The sequence below is a fragment of the Panthera leo genome, chromosome A1 (genome assembly GCF_018350215.1).
Source record: "Panthera leo isolate Ple1 chromosome A1, P.leo_Ple1_pat1.1, whole genome shotgun sequence".
In the NCBI taxonomy this organism is placed as follows: domain Eukaryota; kingdom Metazoa; phylum Chordata; class Mammalia; order Carnivora; family Felidae; genus Panthera; species Panthera leo.
In genome coordinates, this window is record NC_056679.1 from 17,181,191 (window position 1) to 17,200,821 (window position 19,631).

The 19,631-nt window shown below is 39.9% G+C and overlaps 1 protein-coding gene across 1 annotated transcript in view; it reads left to right on the plus strand.

Moving 5' to 3' along the window:
- FREM2 (FRAS1 related extracellular matrix 2) overlaps window positions 1-19,631 on the plus strand; it is a 164,061-nt gene that overhangs the window by 121,852 nt on the left and 22,578 nt on the right. Inside the window, exons 7-14 of the mRNA XM_042903796.1 lie at window positions 3,545-3,694; window positions 5,648-5,857; window positions 7,542-7,739; window positions 8,530-8,694; window positions 9,491-9,673; window positions 13,197-13,327; window positions 15,096-15,254; window positions 16,548-16,851. Coding sequence (XP_042759730.1) covers window positions 3,545-3,694; window positions 5,648-5,857; window positions 7,542-7,739; window positions 8,530-8,694; window positions 9,491-9,673; window positions 13,197-13,327; window positions 15,096-15,254; window positions 16,548-16,851 — 1,500 coding nt within the window. The remainder of the gene's footprint in view (window positions 1-3,544; window positions 3,695-5,647; window positions 5,858-7,541; window positions 7,740-8,529; window positions 8,695-9,490; window positions 9,674-13,196; window positions 13,328-15,095; window positions 15,255-16,547; window positions 16,852-19,631) is intronic.

Here is a 19,631-nt window from a genome sequence, read left to right on the forward strand (position 1 = left end):
TAATTGTTTTATATTTTGGGGTCTGGGCTGTGGGATATGTGGCTTTATTTGATTATTCTCTCATTCCAGGTAATAATATCAGCCACTCACTGTTTTTTCCATTAAGACTATGACCTTACTCAGCACAGTGTCTATTTAAGATCTGATTACAGAATAAATAGGCTTTTCTACAGTACGTGAAGACATAATGTGGGCCTTTACTAAACTAATAGACAAAGATCTGCAGTTAACCTTTTTTTTAAGTTTATTTATTTATTTTTAAGAGAAACAGAGACAATGTGAACAGGGGAGGGGCAGAGAGAGAGAGAGAGAGAGAGAGAGAATCTCAAGCAGGCTCCGCACTGTCAGCACTGAGCCCGATGTGGGGCTCGAACTCATGAAACCATGAGATCATGACCTGAGCCAAAACCAAGAGTTGGATGCTTAATCAACTGAGCCACCCAGGTGCCCCCTTGCAGTTAACTTTTAAGGGAAACCAAGCTCCTAGAAATAAAACATGCAAACAAAACATGCCAAAGATAGGGGAGTTAAAATCTTACTTATAAATGATAGTAATTTTCCAGGACAAGCACTTCTTCTGGATTTTGCGTAGGTATCCTTCAGCTGTTGACAATCTTCATTTGTTGATTCTTTGCATCCTTTTTCTTGCTTATTATCTATGCATTAAAATGTTCCAGGAACATCTTGCCATTTATCTTGAGTGATTATAACTCAACTCACTGCTTGAATGATTTTTTAACTCCTTTATTTAGTATATGAGATTCGGTCCAAATGGTAACAGTTATAAACAATATTTAAATTGTAGAAGTTTTTTACAAGGTATTGAGAACTTGAAATAGCAATAACAATTATTCTTTTCAGTTCTCATCCAACTACGGTGAAAAGATAGAGAGGTAGTAATGTCTAGCCACTCATTTTTATTCATATCCTAAGAAACTAAGCAGTTCACAAGAATTTTTTCTTATAAAAACTATTGAATGTGTTTTAAGCTTATTGTATTAATCACTTTATACTTTAACTGCAATGATTACAATTGATTAATAGATCAGTTTTCCAATTATCATCAGTGAAGCACAGAGAGGGAAAGAAATCACATAAATAAATCTACTGATTTTCACAAAACTAATTTTAAGGAAATAAATACCTTTTCTAATGCTTTCTGTTGGCTACTGTAGTAAAATTGTGAGATATAAGGTTAAAACCTTTTTCCATTTGCCCAATTTCTTCCTGCTGGAGGGAACACCGTACTGTACGATAAGCAATTGTGATAATATGGTTTGTACCATTCACATAAATCATATTATTTATAGCTTGTTGCATGGACCAGGACCTCCCATCCCTCGCTCTTCTTCTCTGCCTCTCTGCCACACACACCACACACACATGCCTATAAAACATATGTGTCAGACATGTGATTCGTTTTCTAATAGGGTAACTGTTATCATTAATCTTCACTCTGATCGACAAGTTGGATAATTTTCAGAGTGCTACATAGGACTCATTCAGTTTGTCCTTATATGAACTCTGCATTAAACCGTCACATAACAACATATTGTAGACGAAATGAGTCTGAACACACACATGCAGAACACCAGTTTGCCTCTGATATGTAGCCCATTTTGTGTTTAACAGTCAGACTCCCTCACATGATTTAATCTGTTCCACTTCTAGTCAATATCCATGAGGAAGAGGGGGATGGAAGATGAGAGATGCTGTTATTTAATAGGAACACCCTCCCCCCCCCCACTGCATTTCACAACTCTCTCCCTTAACTTGGAAACCTAGTTTGTATGATGATATGGTTTGCCAGCCATGTGAGACAGAGAGATCACATCGGATACGGATGACCAGACCTCCATAAAACATACATACAAACACAGATGTGCCTGGTTTGGCCATTCGGTCAGAATAAGCATTTTCAGACTGTCTTCACCTTTGGCCCCTACTTAGGTGTGAGAAATGTAAGGAATTTATTGGCTTGTATTTGAGGTCTGCCTTGACTGAGGTTAATAAGATAACACCTACATGTACACACACACTCACTTGTCCTAACACCATCCAAGTTGTGGAAGGATGAGAAGGAGGTAAAGTATGCCCTGGGCAGATGTATCACCCCCTGAACCAAAATATGCAAACAAAATGTCCAAGGCTGGTTTTGTATTATCCAAAAGTTCAGGAGAACTTGGATAAGTATGCCCCTCCCCCCACATGAAGAAACAAAGAAAAACATTATTTTCTGGTTTTAACAAAGGTAATTTACTTGGGTCAGAGAAATAAAGAATTTATGCTCAAGTTAAACAGGGCACAAAATGGATTTCCTTTGGTTGTAAGCCATGATTGTAGGGTTTTGCTTGATTATTGGGTGTTAGTAATTCAGTTAGATGCTCAGAAACATGGCGGTCAGCTCTTTAATGGTCTTGTGTTTTAAGGAACACTGATGAGCCCTATGACCTTCTAGACTCAGTCCTTTTGAGTCTTATGAAACCAGACACAAATGACTAAAATGTCTCAAATCTTATTATTCTGTGTCTACACTCAATTCATTTATCTTTGTCAAAGTTTGATTCTAAAATAAGCTCACAGTGAGTAAGTATATACCCTATAATTTCTGTACCTTCCTATGACCTATAAATATTTCAAAGTAAGTTTTTTTACAAGTCAGAACACAAATGATCTCTCAGTGTTCTTCATTATTCAGCTATCTCTCGCTGTCCCTCAGACTTGCGTCAGCTGTCTCACAAGGTAAACTGTTGGTCACAAGCAGAATCACACAGAGAATGATGATTAGATCAATTCATCACCAAAACCAGAGAAAAATACAGAGTCTTCAGAGCATGCGTCTTACCTTAATGACCTAAGTCACATCATTTTCATACATATTTAAGACTAATACCTTGGTATGAGATTATTTTTCTAGTGGAACTTCAGTTGGCTTAGGCACCCCACTCTACCTACAGAGTTATAGGTAACCTATAGTGGTCTTCCTAAAGTCTTCAGGATGGGTAATCATATATATTTAGTCCAATTATGCCAGTACGTGCTAACTCTGCAGTAGTCATGATAGACCCAGTTACACCAGATTATGACCAAACGTAATGGACCAGAAAATGTCATAATGCAACTAGTCTCCGGGCTGAAGGCTTGGGAAAAGATGATACACTGAGCCGTCTGACCAAACTTACAACAATTCAGCCCATGTGTTTTGTTTCATTTGGGGGTTATTTTACTAGCTAACCTTCCAGGAAATACATTTAGAAGCCACTTATAATCCCACATATGGGGGACAAAGTAATTTGAGCCTCAAAATGAGAACGTTCCATTAGGCACTTAACCATAAATTTTTTTTTTCTTTTTCAACAAAGGCTTTTTCGCCCTGAAAACGATCTAAATCAACAGATTAAAGAGATGTTCTCTTACCGAAAGGAGAAAATCTGATCTAAGGGAGTCAGTTCAATAAAGCTCTCTCTTCTCTGGAATTCTGTCGGTAAGGATTGATATGGAAAAAATACAAATAATCCAAAGGGCACTGCCTCATTCTTCACAGAACCCGTCTTCTACTTCGGCGATGTCGAGTACTCCGTGGACGAGAGCGCCGGCTACGTGCAAGTGCGGGTGTGGAGGACGGGCACAGACCTGTCCAAGCCTTCCAGTGTCACCGTGAGGTCTCGGAAAACAGATCCCCCCTCTGCTGATGGTGAGCAGTTTCCTCTGGCAGCTCTTCCGATTGCTCTACAGTATTCAACTCACCATGAAGCAAAAGACTTTAAAGCTAACATACTGCATTCCTACTAAAGCGGTCTGGATGAATGGAACTTTTTCTGAAATTATTATTATACAGGAGATAAGTCTAGGCTCTCTTTATTACTGTGAGAAAATACATTTAAAAGCCACAAATCAGGGGTGCCTGGGTGGCTCAGTCCGTTAAGCATCCAACTTCAGCTCAGGTCATGACCTCACGGTTCGTGGGTTCGAGCCCCGCGTCAGGCTCTGTGCTGACGGCTCAGAACCTGGATCCTGCTTCCGATTCTGTGTCTCTGTCTCTCTCTCTCTGTCTCTCTCTCTCTCTCAAAAAATAAATAAACATTTAAAAAAATATTTTAAAGCCACAAATCAGAGGCTTCGTTACAAACACAGAACTCAAAGACTCTAAATTCTAATGCCTTCTTTGCATGAATTGGTTCTCTAATTCATTAGATTCTAATTCATTAGATTTACACTTTGCAAATCTAACATCATTGCATATTATGGCGTCAGTGTGCACAGGAATGATCTTGCCAGCCACTCTCACAGAAATCTAATGAAGGGTAAGTATCTTGAAGATGTGCATCTCCGACCTGGTTCCCTCCTCATTTTAACCAGATGTCCCCATAAATACTTCAGATCCGAAAGGCTTTTCCATGCTTCAGTATATAAGCTACCCTATCTGGTCCATGCTTGCTTTTATTCTGGAATGTACAGCTCCAAAGAGCTGATCATAAAGTTTAGGGTAAGCATAGGATTAGGAATGTCCTTTGTTTCTTCTTCTAAGTTGCCAACAATACACACTCTGTCTTTCTCGTGTGCACACACACACGTACATCACGCACGCATCACACACTCGTCACACAAAGCAAGCAGGGACCATATCATTTTAAAAGTCACACTGAAGTTTTAACCTTTTTAATGTAGTGGAAACAGCATAATACTTTGCATGTAGTCAGTGTCCAGTAAGTATTTGATTCCCTGAATTCATCATTTTTTAAGAAAAAATTCAAATCGGAGAAAGATGAAAATTAAAGATGAAGCAGAGGAAAAGAAAAATCCTGGAAGAACCACAAGGACATTTGGATGGAGATTTCAAAAAAATGAATTAAGGGCATATACACTCACAGTTGCATATTCAGAGGTAGAGAGAATATAAAATGAGGGTTAGGAGAACAGAAGGTATGAAAACAAAGAAGCAATAATATGGAAACCTTGTCACCCACTCTCAGCCTTTATGAATTCCCTAAAGATTGACAGACAGTTTTGTTTGTAACTATTTTAGACATAAATTGAGGTGTTGACACTAGGTTTGCACCCCATGGTCTGGAAAATAATAAGCCAAAGACCAGATGTGTCTTTGAGAATAAAAGCTGGCTGCTCTCTTTTCCTGTGGCGAGTATGGGTAGAGTGAGAGGGACAAAAGCTTATATCTGAAATGTTGCTTTAACCAACAGACAAACACACACCTAAGTAGGATATTTTCTTGTAGCTTTGGAAAATAAATATAGATATTTAACTGATGTTAACAAACTTTAAATGTATGTATTTCATAGGTAATTTTACGATAATCATATATATGATTGATGTGCTGATTAACTCAGACCTGAATTTTATTAGCTCTATTCGAGAATTCTAAAATAAAAACAGAAGAATTATGTAACCAAAGCTAAAATAGCTCATTAGACATAAAGAAAATAAAGTTCAGAACCTGGTCTTTGTTCTACTATCTCAAAAACCTATATGATACTAATCTTTTGCATTTCGTTAAATGTACGTTTTGCAATGTAATACCGGTCTATATATTTTTTTAAAGAATCACAAATAGGTCTACATAATTTGCATCTCATAATCTTGTTTAATTTAGTCAGCCCCTGACTGAATCATTCTTTTGTTACTCGTATAGCTGGAACCGACTATGTGGGAATCAGCCGTAATTTAGATTTTGCACCTGGAGTCAACATGCAGACTGTTCGTGTTACCATCCTGGACGATCTCGGGCAACCAGTGCTGGAGGGAATTGAGAAATTTGAACTGGTGCTTCGTATGCCGATGAACGCTGCCCTTGGCGAGCCCAGCAAAGCCACAGTGTCCATAAATGATTCTGTCTCAGATTGTGAGTGTTTATTAATTGACAATGATGAGCAAAATGATAGGCTAGAGTTTATATACATGTTAAGTAAAATGATGAACTGGGGATCGCATACCTGTAGAAGTCTGCTAGGGCGGCCATAAGAAAGTTACTATAGACTCCACAATTTCTCGTCTCGCAGTTCTGGAGGCTAGAAATCCAAAATCAAGATGTCAGCAAGGTTGGTTTGTTCCGAGGGCTGTGTGGGAAGGATCTGTTTCGTGCCTCTTCTTTGGCTTATAGATACCCATCTTGTCCTTATGTGCCTTTACATTATCTTCTATGTATGTCACTGTGTCTAAATTTCCCCTGCTTATAGAGACACCAATTCTAGTCAATTAGAATCCATTCTCACGACCTAATTTTTACTTGATTACCTCTGTAAAGACCATATCCTCAAAGAAAGTCACATTTTCAGATTGTGAGGGTTATAGCACTTCAACCTATGAATTTGGAGGGGATGCAATTCGACCCATAACAATACCCTATCTGACCATGTCTTCCTTTCTCCTTCTGACCATTTTGTTAAAATTAGGTAGTCTCAGAAGAAAACTTTTAGTCTTCTTTCCAAATTTAAAAAAACGAAGTGAGATTGTCATCAGTATCTCGATGGAACCACATGGGGTTGCACAGACCCTTGAATGTAATGGTCTTTTCCCACTTCTCAACACAAGACTTCTTCTATCATCTCTAGACACTTGAAACTTCCCTAATAAGGTGCCTAAACTGTAGTTCTAAGTCATGCAGCTGCTGGACACATGGTAGGGCTCTCTGACACATCCTCATGAGGGAGTTTTGAATAAGTTTCAACCATGGTGATCGTGGCGTTGCTTGGAAGAATGTAGCCTGTTGTTAATGAGACCTATGTTTAATTCACCCATCATAGGTATCACTTAAAATATATACATAATATTCAGGATCATTTTTTTTTAATTTTTTTAATGTTTATTTATTTCTGAGGCAGAGAGAGACAGAGCATGAGTGGGGGAGGGTCAGAGAGAGGGAGACACAGAATCCGAAACAGGCTCCAGGCTCTGAGCTGGCAGCAGAGCCCGACGCGGGGCTCGAACTCACAAACCGTGAGATCATGACGTGAGCCGAAGTCGGTCGCTCAACCGACTGAGCCACCCAGGCGCCCCCATAATATTCAGTATCAAAAACAGTATATATATATATATATATATATATATATATATATATATATACACACACACACACATATATAATACTATATTCATTATCAACTTTTCTCACATAGTCTGGGTAAACTCAGCTTGTATTTATATACACAATATTGAGTGTTATTCACAGATAATTCAGAAATTACCCAGAAATTTCAGTAATTCTGAAAAGCTCACGATTAAGCAACATATATAAATACAGATATCTCAAAGTCTCTGGTTTTGTCTATTTTTTTACCATTTCACTGCATCTCCCTACTCCGTGGAATGGGCAGGGCAGAATTTCACAGATAAGAGAAATCAAAACACTTCATTTATTTAAGTGATTTGCTTAACGCCAAAACATTGTCAAGTGACTGCGTGGAAACTGGAATTCAGTTCTCACTTCCGTTCCTTTATTCTTGCCACTAAGCCAGGTTCTCTGAAATGCCGTTTTCCTCAAGGAGATCTCTGTCCACTTTGATCCTGATGCCCATTTGTTTTTGCAGTGCCGAAGATGCAATTCAAAGAACGGGTGTATATTGGCAATGAAAATGATGGGCAGATAGTCGCAATGATCCACAGGAATGGAGACATTCACTACAGGTCTTCGGTGAGATGCTACACACGCCAGGGGTCTGCACAGGTGATGGCAGACTTTGAGGAACGTCCAAACACTGATGGCTCCGTCATCACGTTCCTCCCTGGTAAGGTTGGGCCTGACATTTTTCTGTGGAATTTGAGGAAGCCGAGTTTTTGATGAGAGATGCGTACCAGGAAAATACATGTCCCTGACTTCCACAAGCTTATGGCGTGGTTTTACGGGCACCGTGTGAATCGGGCAGAGTAGGCTGTCACAGATTGAACGAATGTCTTTTTCATGTCGTATTAATTTATTAATTAGTTTCCAGTGATGTGCTGTATTGTTTACCCAGTGGCATATCAGCTGTATAGATATGCTGTATAGATATCTCCCACTGCTGGGAGATAGGGTTCAAACGATAGAAAGGAGAGGAAACAGATGTCACACGTTTAATGTGAATTCAGAGCCTCAAAATGTTTGATCACTTTGATCCCATAATTGTACTAGAAACTAGCACTGTGGTCACATTAACTCTGACCGTCCGGTACAAGGCTGCTAAATTTGTTTCCTGATCGTGATGCAAGAAATTCATACATAAAATTGGTATTTGCTCATCATCCTTGTTTTCTAAGATGAGCGACAGAACTTAAAAACAGACATTAAAGAAATTTCCCATACAAGTAGGAGCTCTCGTTGCATATGTTCAAACATTTAATCATTCATTCAGCAAATATTTATTGGAGGCTTATGACATGCCAGATACTGTTCTTCGCCCTGTCAGTACAGCAGGAAAAAAGCAACATCCTTGCCCTTGCGGTGCTTGTATTCTAGTAGCCCATGTGTCCTTTAGGGCCTGGGATGGGATTGGGATGGGATGGGATGTAACTGACGTGCTGTCGTTATCACTGTGCCAGGTGAGACTGAAAAGCCTTGCGTCCTCGAGCTGATGGACGACAAACTCTATGAGGAGGTAGAGGAGCTCCGCCTGGTTCTTGGCACCCCACACAGCAACTCCACCTTCGGGGCTGCGGTCGGGGAACAAAATGAAACTCTGATAAGGATCCAAGATGATGCTGATAGTAAGACGTTATTTCTTGTGTTCAGCTGTAATTTGGAAATTGAAATCCCTCTATGTTGATATTTTTGGTGGCTCAGTAAATAACCCCCTCTTGCTTTTTGTTAATGTTTATTTATTTATTTTGAGGGAGAGGAAGAAAGTGAGCATGAGCGGGATAGGGGGAGAGAGAGGGGGAGAGAGGGAATCCCAAGCAAGCAGGGTCTACTCTGTCAGCACAGAGCCTGACGCGGGGCTTGATCCCAGGAACCATGAGATCGTGACTTGAGCTGAAATCAAGAGTCAGATGGTTAACCGACTGAGCCACTCAGGTACCACCCGCCTCTTTCTGACTAAGGTTTTAAAGCAATTGAGAAATAGGGAAAAAGAGTAAGACAAATGGGGAGCCAAATCGACCATTAAAATTGAAAGTTGATGTTGGAGAATATGGTTTATAGATAATGCCGAATTTTGAATGTTCATACCTCCCACCTGGTAGAGATAGCCCTGGGCCAGCAGTTTCTCCCTCAGCGAGAAAATTTATTATCAGTTTTCCCAGAGACCCACTCCTGTAAGACTTATGGCACATAGAGGCCACCCAGAGTACATGCTCTCTGGGGCTGGTTAATTCCCAAGGAAGGAGCTGGACTTCACACACTCAGTTTCTCTTAACCCACTCACCAATAATTATGGGTGAGGGGACGGAGAGATGCCAGGAGTGTAACACTAATTAAGTTCTTCCCATATGGAAAGAAACGTTAGAAATGAAGAAAAAGTATTCCCCTTACATTTTAATTTATCCACATTTCTCACAATTTTAGAGGCCATCATTAAATTTGGAGAAACCAAATTTAGTGTCAGTGAACCCAAAGAACCAGGACAGTCGGTGGTTATAAAAATTCCAGTGATTCGCCAAGGAGATACTTCGAAGGTTTCCATCGTGAGAGTCCACACCAAGGATGGATCAGCCACCTCTGGAGAAGACTATCACCCTGTGTCAGAAGGTATGGGCGTTGCCAGGGCCTGCCTCCTGGTGGCTGGTGCTCACACTATTTATTGGCACTGGTGCCCTTGAGAAAACGAAGAGAAATATCCAACTGAAACAAAAATAGACATACCCCTTTACATTAATCTCTTCCAGAAAAACAAAGGCAGTGGAATTTAGTTCCCGAATTTTCCTGTTTGACTTACAGGGTTTATGTGTGAGGACTTAGGGAAGAAGTTGTGAATAGACCAAATGACTTTATGTTCTAAGTCTACTTTTACTTTTAATAGGGGTTACCTTTATTATGATAATCGGATACTAAATAAGTTCGATTCTAGAATATTCTAGTACGATGAAAATATGCATGGTAGCTGAGATAGTTTTTTAGTTTATAGAACACCAACAATCTAAAACTTCAAGCTACAAAATTCTGTGTTAATGAAGGGCAGAAAAAGGCCGGTGAAATACCAACCGAAGAGAACATGAATTTTCCAGGCCTTAGGATTTCGTAATGGATGCTTTTCATCCACCCCTCTCTTTCTTCAAATTTTGGACCATTTCACCATTTATTTTTATGAGTAATTAAAACAAATCAGTTCTTCTCTCTCTTTTTATAAGCTATTTGCTGACAGAATAGCTATAAATTGATTTCTTTGTCAAAGGTAAGTTTGTGAATCATGTGGAGTTCTACTTATCCACATTGTTTCTAGTATCCTACCTGTTGCTACCAACAATCTTTAGTTCTTTTTTTTTAATGTTTTTATTGATTCTTGATGTGGGGGGGAAGGGGCAGAGAAAGAGACAGAGGATCCAAGGGAGCACTGCAGTGACAGCAGAGAGCCAGATTCGAGGATCCAACCCATGAGCCATGAGATCATGACCTGAGCCGAAGTCGTACACTTAACCGACTGAGCCACCCAGGCGTCCCCGATCTTTAGTTCTTGATCATACAACATCAGGCATTCACCTTGATCTCCTAACTTGTGAAAAAAAAAAAAAAAAAAAGGTTGGAAAATGATGGACAATTATTTCTGAGTCAGTAATAAAGTTGATGAAGACAATAGGAAAAAAAAAAGCATCCTCTACCAAAAAGCTTGTTTTCCTTGCGTATATGGTAAATGTTTGACTACTGTAAGGCTTCAAAGTTATCCTCAGAATTTTCTCTTTGGAAAGAATGATATATTTATATTTTAAATATATATTATATTATATTATATTATATTATTATTATATTTGAAATAAATCACATACAACCCAAAAGAAGAAAAAAACTGGTTAGCTACAAAATTATAAAAATCTAAAATAAGTCTTTTTTCTGTAAATAAGCAGATTTTACATAAAGGAAACACCTTCTAAAGATGGAGAATGTGACCTTTAACAGAAAATGTTTTTCAAGGAAACAAAACAAATTTTTTTGCTGAAGCAGAAATAAAACTATACCTCTGTAGTAAACTGACCTATGAAGTCAGAAAAAGGTTAAATATCAGTGAATCAGCTTGTGCCTCTTTTATCCCATTGTAAACATGCTGTTTCTAAAGCTTCCGATTAAAATGTCATCTCTTCTAACCCATATTCTAATTTCTCCCCCTGTGGTCAAAATTGAGGCCAGTCCCTAATGAACAAACAGAAATAACAAATATAGAAGAAAAATTGAAACTTTTTTTGTGCTAAAAATGTCAAAAGTGACAGATAAAGACTAAAGTAATTGAGTCATCGAGGAAACTTACCTATCATCTAGCAAGTGTACGGTGAAAAAACAGTCCTTGAAATATTTAAAAGAAATACTTAAGTTTTTAACTTCTTAGAAATTGGGTTTCTGTAGCTCTGGATGTTATAAAACTCGACTGCTTATATAAGGGCTAAAACAAGTGATGAAAAGAGTGAAGCAAGTGACGTAGGAGGGAAAATGACACGTTGGAGGCGTTACTGAACCATAAAGTCCATTCCCTGCTGGGAAAAGTCGGCACCATCATAGCCAGCTGACTTTTGCCAAGCAGGAAAGTGCAAAAGAACTTAAAAAAAAATCTGTATTTTTCTATGCAATCCCCAGATATTTTTGGTTTCAAAAACTAATTTTATAATGAAATGTCACAGGAGTCAGACCAAACAAATTGATGGGCCAGAGATGATCAGCTCTTTTCATCCTCCGGAACAAGAACCCTAAATTCTCTCAGGGTCTGAGAAACCCAAGACTAATAGACTCAAAGAACACGCTAAGGCTAATGTGGAAGATGGCTGTATATAGAAACAGAACTCATTTCAGAGGGATCTGGCTTACTAACTCAATTTTAAAGAAAAAAAATCTTTTTCATAATTTATAAAAAAATAGAAGTAGCAGAAGAAACACACATTGGAGACACATTTTCCTCTGCCACACTTTAAAGGATTTGTAATTTAGAGTTCTAATGGTTGAACTTCAGTGACGTCGGAAACAGCATCTGCTATCTTCTCTAATTGGAATGATATGCATTAAACTTTTTATTTCTCTTCTGAGCCAGTTTCTCAAAAGGTACAGGAAGACCAACAAAGTCGTTCATCCAAGTCACATGATATGGGTAGCTGCTGACTCTTGAGTTCAGTAAAAGCAATTCATTTTTAACGTTTTAAGAATTTTGAAATGAATAATTTGTTAAAAGGATTCTCATAACTGGGTTTCATTTTCATGACAATGAAACAAATTTGTTTTTAGTGAGAGCAGGATTGAGGGGAAGAATACCATTTGCATCTCTCAAAAAGAATTTTCTGGGGTGCCTGGGTGGCTCGGTCGGTTAAGCGTCTGACTTCAGCTCAGGTCATGATCTCGCAGCTCGTGAGTTCGAGCCCGGCGTCGGGCTCTGTGCTGATGGCTCAGAGCCTGGAGCCTGCTTCCGATTCTGTGTCTCCCTCTCTCTCTGCCCCTCCCCTGTTCATGCTCTGTCTCTCTCTGTCTCAAAAATAAATAAACGTTAAAAAAAATTAAAAAAAAAAAAAAGAATTTTCTAAGTTTCCAAGATTAACGCCAACAACAGAAAAAAGTCTTCTTAAAATATAATTTGATATAATATTAAAAAGCTCAACAATTTTATATCCACCTTATATTATCCATACATACTTAATGCAAGTGCTGTTCACAGTTCATAATATTTGTAAAATTAGTCACTTAACTTGGATCCTATTGGCTCAGAAATTCTGGAACCAAGAAGTCAGTTTTTCTGGTTACGCCTCAGTATTAGAACTGGTGATCTTCTGTTCCATTACTCTGTGTTTTTTCAGACTGTGGGCCAACAGACAAATATAGTAGCTCCTGATTAGAATTTTATTTGGATGAAATTGAATAGAATGGAAAACATTGAAGTGCAAGGCCTGAAGTAAAAATAAATGATGTTTTCAAACTTGTGATTCCATTTTATTCATACACACACACACACACACACACACACACACAGACACTGGGCCACAGTGTGAAGTGTTTTTCCTCATTGTGAGTCACTGTCAAAAAAGCTTGACAAAAATTTCACATATTCGTGTGTAAAGGACTTAAATCTGTGATTCTGCATTTGTAGAAATTGAGTTTAAGGAGGGAGAGACGCAGCATATTGTTAACATTGAAGTAATCTTCGATGGGATCAGAGAAATGAGAGAGGCCTTCACTGTTCACCTAAAACCCGATGAGAACATGATAGCAGAGACTCAGGTAAGAGAATGTGGATACAAATTCAGGGCTTGCACTTTAATCGGGGAAAATGCATATAAGGCTCACATGGTATACAGTAGACTAATGGAATTTTGTGCAAGCCTCGTATAAAGGAGATGTGCATAATCCCCTTTTCACCTCAGAAATAAATGTTGCTCCTATTACTCTTCCTTTGAAAAGTCATGTGTAGGGGCGCCTGGGTGGCTCAGTCGGTTAAGCGTCAGACTTCCGCTCAGGTCATGATCTCGCGGTTTGTGAGTTCAAGCCCCGCGTCGGGCTCTGTGCTGGCAGCTCGGAGCCTGGAGCCTGCTTCGGATTCTGTGTCTCCTCCTCTCTCTCTGTCCTTCCCGTGCTCATGCTCTGTCTCTGTCTCTCAATAATAAATAAACGTTAAAAATTAAAAAAAAAAAAAAAGTCATGTGCAGAGAAACTCAGAGACTACAGTCACTGAGCCCCACGTCTGCCCATTTAGCCTTTCCATTTCAGTCGGCAGCCATCGAATTTGAGATTCATTTCCAGAAAGAGAGCATCATCTCCACATAAAGAGAAGACTGTAAATTCAGCGCTGCAGCTCATTAAAATGTACATTTTAATCCACGTCAGTTTGCTGTCCCTCAGAATTCCCACCGCTCATCCTAGCTTTATCAAATTGATGTCCGGAGCCTCAGCGACCAGAATGTTATGGTCCTAATACTGGTTTTCTGTGCTCATTTCACTTAAATTGTGTCACCGACCAATTTTCTTCAAGGTACACATAATTTCCACGGAATGTTGACATTTGAACCTTAATCTCTACAACTGAATAATTTCAGGCACAGACCAATGTCTCTAATATCTATGCTTAAATTTACTGTTTCTTTGATTATTTGATTTACTATTAGTACAAAACCAAATTGGGCAGATTTCTTCCCTTCAGTATTTGTTATCATTTTATAAGCTTTCCTACTTGATGATATTTCTGCTACAGTGCCTGGCTTGTTTTTAAGTCATATTGAAAATTCAAGAAGTATGGGCTGAAAACCTTTCCCACGTATATATGTTTTATAACCCTTGATCACATTAAAAATGATTATTGCTATTTTTATGGAGCATTGCATTAAACTCTTTGGGGTGAAAGGAACAGAGATTCATTCAGGTCACTTCAAGGGACAACAGCTTCTTTTACAAATCCACAGGTGAATATAGATTTGGAAACTGTGATATATAAGATATCAGAAGGTTCTTCAGGAGCTAAGGCAAATTTATCGGCAAGGTGTCCTGGCATCACGCTCTGCCTGGGCTTCAGGCTGTGCTTCTGGTCTCTGCTCATTTAAAGCCTCGCTTTTCACTGGCATCTGCGTCAGCATGGCCATGCTATCACATGACCCCTAGGATCTGCCTTATTTCAGCCTGTCGCTCAGCTTTTTCCCCACTAGCAACTAATTGGCCCTTTCATGGGTCTTCCATGTCTCAACCCAAGACAGATTCAGCTGCGATCATCATGATTTGGAGAGGAAAAATAGAACCCAAATACCTCGTGAACCACCAGCCAACCCCGGCTGCCCTGGGCTCATGCACCCTCCCCTGGTGCCAGAAGATATGGCCAAGGTGCCAGAATCACCCAGAACAAACCACATAGGGCCTGTCACTCTGCAGGGGCCCTGCGTGTGACAGTTCTCATCATTGTGAAGCCAGGGACGTGCCAAGCATCATGGGTATCATACCGTACAATAGAAGCTCCTAGAGCCAAATATTTTAATAATCAAAGGTAATTATCTTTTCCCTGTAGGTCACCAAAGCCATTGTGTATATAGAAGAAATGAACAGCATGGCAGATGTCACTTTTCCTTCTGTCCCTCAAATTGTGTCGTTACTGATGTATGATGACACTTCCAGAGCTAAAGATAGTGCCGGACCTGTGTCTGGCTATCCTGTCGTCTGTATCACAGTGAGTAGGCAATTGACAAAATTGAGACAAATTGCAAAATGACTATTTAAAATAATTATAGATGTTAGCCAGTGTAGGATAGGCTTTGCCATGAAGAAATGCCAAGTGGAAAATCCCACAAGGCATAAGCTTTGAACTTTGGGGACAGGAAAACATAACGTTTGTCAAATAAAGCTCCCATTTTTCTTCCTTATCCAACAAAGGTTTATTAACTGATGTGTACACAGTGTGTTATCTCCTGTTATCTCAGGGTCTGCCATTGATAGAAAAATAAATAAGGGTTGAACTGTGCAGTCAAGAAACTTAAAAATTGGATTTTTAAGGAAGAGAAAAATGGATAGGAATCGTCGCTCTACCAGAGGGTAAGATGTGATCGTGACCATGAAAGCCAGCTAGAGCCCCAGCTCCATGTGTGAGAAGAGGCTTGGGGCACTTGTGTGGAATTTCAGCAGTTTAAGATAAGAGTCAGACAGGGGAAGGCCATTCCAGGAGGAAGTGATTGCAACACGAGCTATATCTACAGGAATAGCGCTAAAAAATGGCATATTATGATTACTTTTTACTTGCCTCTCCTTGACTTTAAGTTATAAGTTCCTTGCGAGCAAAACTGGAATGCACTTATTTTTATATGTTATTTTTATATGACCACAGCCCAGGTGTAATGATCTACGTATAATAGGCACACAATAAATGTTTATCGAATTAACTAGGCAGGTAAGAATTTGGTGCCAAGTTATAGAGGTCTTTCCATGTTATACGAAGGACCGTGGACTTCATCGGTTGGGTAGCAGGGGGTTCTCGTGCAGAGGAACGGCGGGAGAAGAGGGCTGTGTTGGAGTGTCCCCACACAGCAGTGTGTCACTTGCCCGGAAAGACCCCCAGCCTGCTGCGAGGTGGTGCTGGGAATGGGAAGGAAGGTACCGGCTTAAACATTGCAAAAGAAGAATCAACCAAGTTCACTGACCCACCGGAAGTAGGGGACAAGATGAGAGAGAGGAGGGAGGGAGGGAGGGAGAACAAGAATGATTCGGGATCTCGGAGATTCATGAGGTGATCCAAAGCATAACAAGCTTACGGGCATCAAGTTAGAGTAGAAACGCCCAGTAAGCTATTTGAAATGGAAGCTCAGAGTCCACACGCGCTGTTAGGGCTAGAATAGAAATGTGCCGGCTGCATGAATAGCAGGTAGAAATGGCAAAAAGCAGCAGGGAAAACACTAGGATAGAGAGCTTGAGAGGCAGAACTTCCACACTGTTCTGTGCCGTGGTCCTAACAGTCACTTGTCTCCCACAGGCTTGCAACCCTAAATACTCAGACTATGACAAAACAGGCTCCATTTGTGCAAGTGAGAACATCAACGACACCTTGACCCGGTACCGATGGCTGACTAGCGCTCCCGCTGGCCCTGATGGCGTGACCAGCCCCATGAGAGAAGTGGACTTTGACACCTTCTTTACGTCATCCAAGATGATCACCTTAGACTCCGTATACTTTCAGCCTGGCTCTAGGGTGCAGTGTGCGGCTCGTGCTGTGAATGCCGATGGCAATGAGGGCCTGGAGCTGATGAGCCCTGTCGTAACCGTCAGCAGAGAAGAAGGTACTGCACTGCCATTGTCACATGACGACCAGTGAAATACACAAATGTCTGATTCCTGGCTATTAGTTCTCCCAAATGCCCCCATGCATTCCTTAATATTCTTTAAGTACTTAATTTTTTTTAAGTTTATGTATCTGTTTTGAGAGAGAGAGTGAGAGCAGACGAGGGACAGAAAAAGAGGGAGAAAGAAAATCCCAAGCAGCCTCCGTGTTCTCAGTGCCAAGCCCGACGCAGGGCTGGAACTCATGAACCGCAAGATCACACGTGACCTGAGCCGAAATTGAGAGTAGGACGCTTAACCAACTGAGCCACCCGGGTGCCTAAATATTCTTCAAGTACTTAAAAAATGACATCATTTTTACAAAAATATTCATTAGAAAATAAGTATTCATTTGTTCCACGTGTTTTGATCACCTGTTATATGCCAGACTTTAGGCTGGCATATGCATACTTTCTGCTGGTGATGAGAAAAAGAGATCAAGATGCTTATTCTCGAGGAATTCACTCAAGCCGGGGACAAAGATTAACTTTAGTCTGGACGAGGCATAGTAAAAGTGATTCGTTCTACCCTGGGTGGGTCAGGAAAGGTTTCCTCAAAGAAAAACTGCTTAAGCTGAATCTTGGAAACAGCAGAGAAAGAAAAGCATGAGCAATTACTGATAGAAGGCTGAAAAATCATGGAATAATCCGGAAACTACAGAGACATGGGGAAGCATGTGAGAGGGAGACTAGGGAGAATCTGGACACGGTGGCTCCTATACGATGACCTGGTTGCTGCACAAGTAGGAGTTTGCTGGGGACCGGGGCCCGAGGAGGGAAGGTGCAGGTGGAGAGAGATGTACAGGTGTCCACACTCTGTGATTACGGGTGGGGGGAGGTTTCCAGGGCCGAAGCCCAGACATTGGAGGTGAAGAACAGGATGTAGCTGGAGACAACACTGAAAAGACAGGAACTCTACTTTATAAACTAATCTTGCACTCTGGAGAAGAACTTTTAAGTTAGATTTTTAAAATAACAGTCTGGTGGGGCGCCTGGGTGGCTCAGTCAGTTGACGGCTGACTTTGGCTCATACTCTCGTGATCCGTGAGCTCGAGCCCCGTATCGGGCTCTGTGCTGACAGCTTGGAGCCTGGAGCCTGCTTCGGATTCTGTGTCTCCCTCTCTCTCTGCCCCTCCCAACTCGCACTCTGTTACTCTCAAAAATAAACATTAAAAAAATTGAAAGTAGTAGTTTGTTTATAAGATTTTATTCCTAAAACTTCCTTTGCATATAATAGTTCAGAAGTGTATTTGTTGCATAAAGAAATGCTATATGTACCACCTCCCACAGTTAATACTTAGGATCAATATTTATTGATATCATATATAGTAAACATGCTCTTCTGTTAGAATTAAAATATATGGTTTTTAAATTTTTTTAATGTTTTTATTTATTTTTGAGACAGAGAGAGAGACAGAGCATGAGCAAGTGAGGGGCAGAGAGAGAAGGAGACACAGAATCTAAAGCAGGCTCCAGACTCTAAGCTGTCAGCACAGAGCCCGATACAGGGCTCAAATTCACCACGAGATCATGACTTGAGCTGAAGTCGGACGCTTAACCGACCGAGCCACTCAGGCACCCCTAAAATACATGGTTTTTAAATTCCTCTAAAAACCAAACTGTTATGTTAGTACCAGAAAGGAAAAAAAAAAAATTAAACACTGCCTTAAAATGAGTCCCCCTCGGGGCGCCTGGGTGGCTCAGTCGGTTGGGTGTCCGACTTCGGCTCAGGTCACGATCTCGCGGTCCGTGAGTTCGAGCCCCGCGTCAGGCTCTGGGCTGATGGCTCAGAGCCTGGAGCCTGCTTCCGATTCTGTGTCTCCCTCTCTCTCTGCCCCTGCCCTGTTCATGCTCTGTCTCTCTCTGTCTCAAAAATAAATAAAACGTTAAAAAAAAAAAAAATTTTAAAACGAGTCCCCCTCTTTATAAAATAGTCCAGATGCTGGCAACTGCCTTGATTTTATTGCTATCTTAATAAATATTTGTCTGTTTCCTTTGTTTTGTACAAATAGAAAAGAGATTATATATTGCCTTATTGTCTTGAAATTACAACCCCGCATCTTTGTCTGTTCCATGTTACGAAAATGAAAACATTACAATTCTTTTAAAGTAAACATTGGAGGAAGATTTTCATGTCAGCATTCTTGAGGATCACTGAGAGCTAGATAGATGTTAGAAAACAATCTTATATCGTCATGTGTTTCAGTATGTGTCTGCATATGTCAGTATCAGTATATTTTGTATCAGTATGTATATTATAAATTATAATTCATAATACACATACCATAAGAAGTTACATATATAGAGAAAACTCTACTGTATACATTTTGTTCCCTAATTTTAAGGAGACTTTAGGTTTTTTTGTTTTAAAGATGAGTGCATTTTTAGTTGCTTTGATTATCAATACCGATACTTTATGACTAGTCAGTAAGTAAGTATATTATTCTATGGTAAACATCCAATTCATGTAATTAAACTGTAGTTATTTTTTCCTGTCGGCTTTCACATTTTATATTAAAATGACTTTGTCAATATGATTATAACCTAGAATGAATGCCCAGTGTATTAAACAATTGAACAGTAAACAGAATAATTAAACATTGAACAATAACGATTTTTTTCTCAAATTTTATAAAACACCCAACATGTAAAGGAGTAGCCAGTAAACTGTCTGCTGTGATTGCTTCTCACACCAGGGTTTTCGGCTTTTTTATAGCTCTTCTTAGCAATGCTTTGGTCCA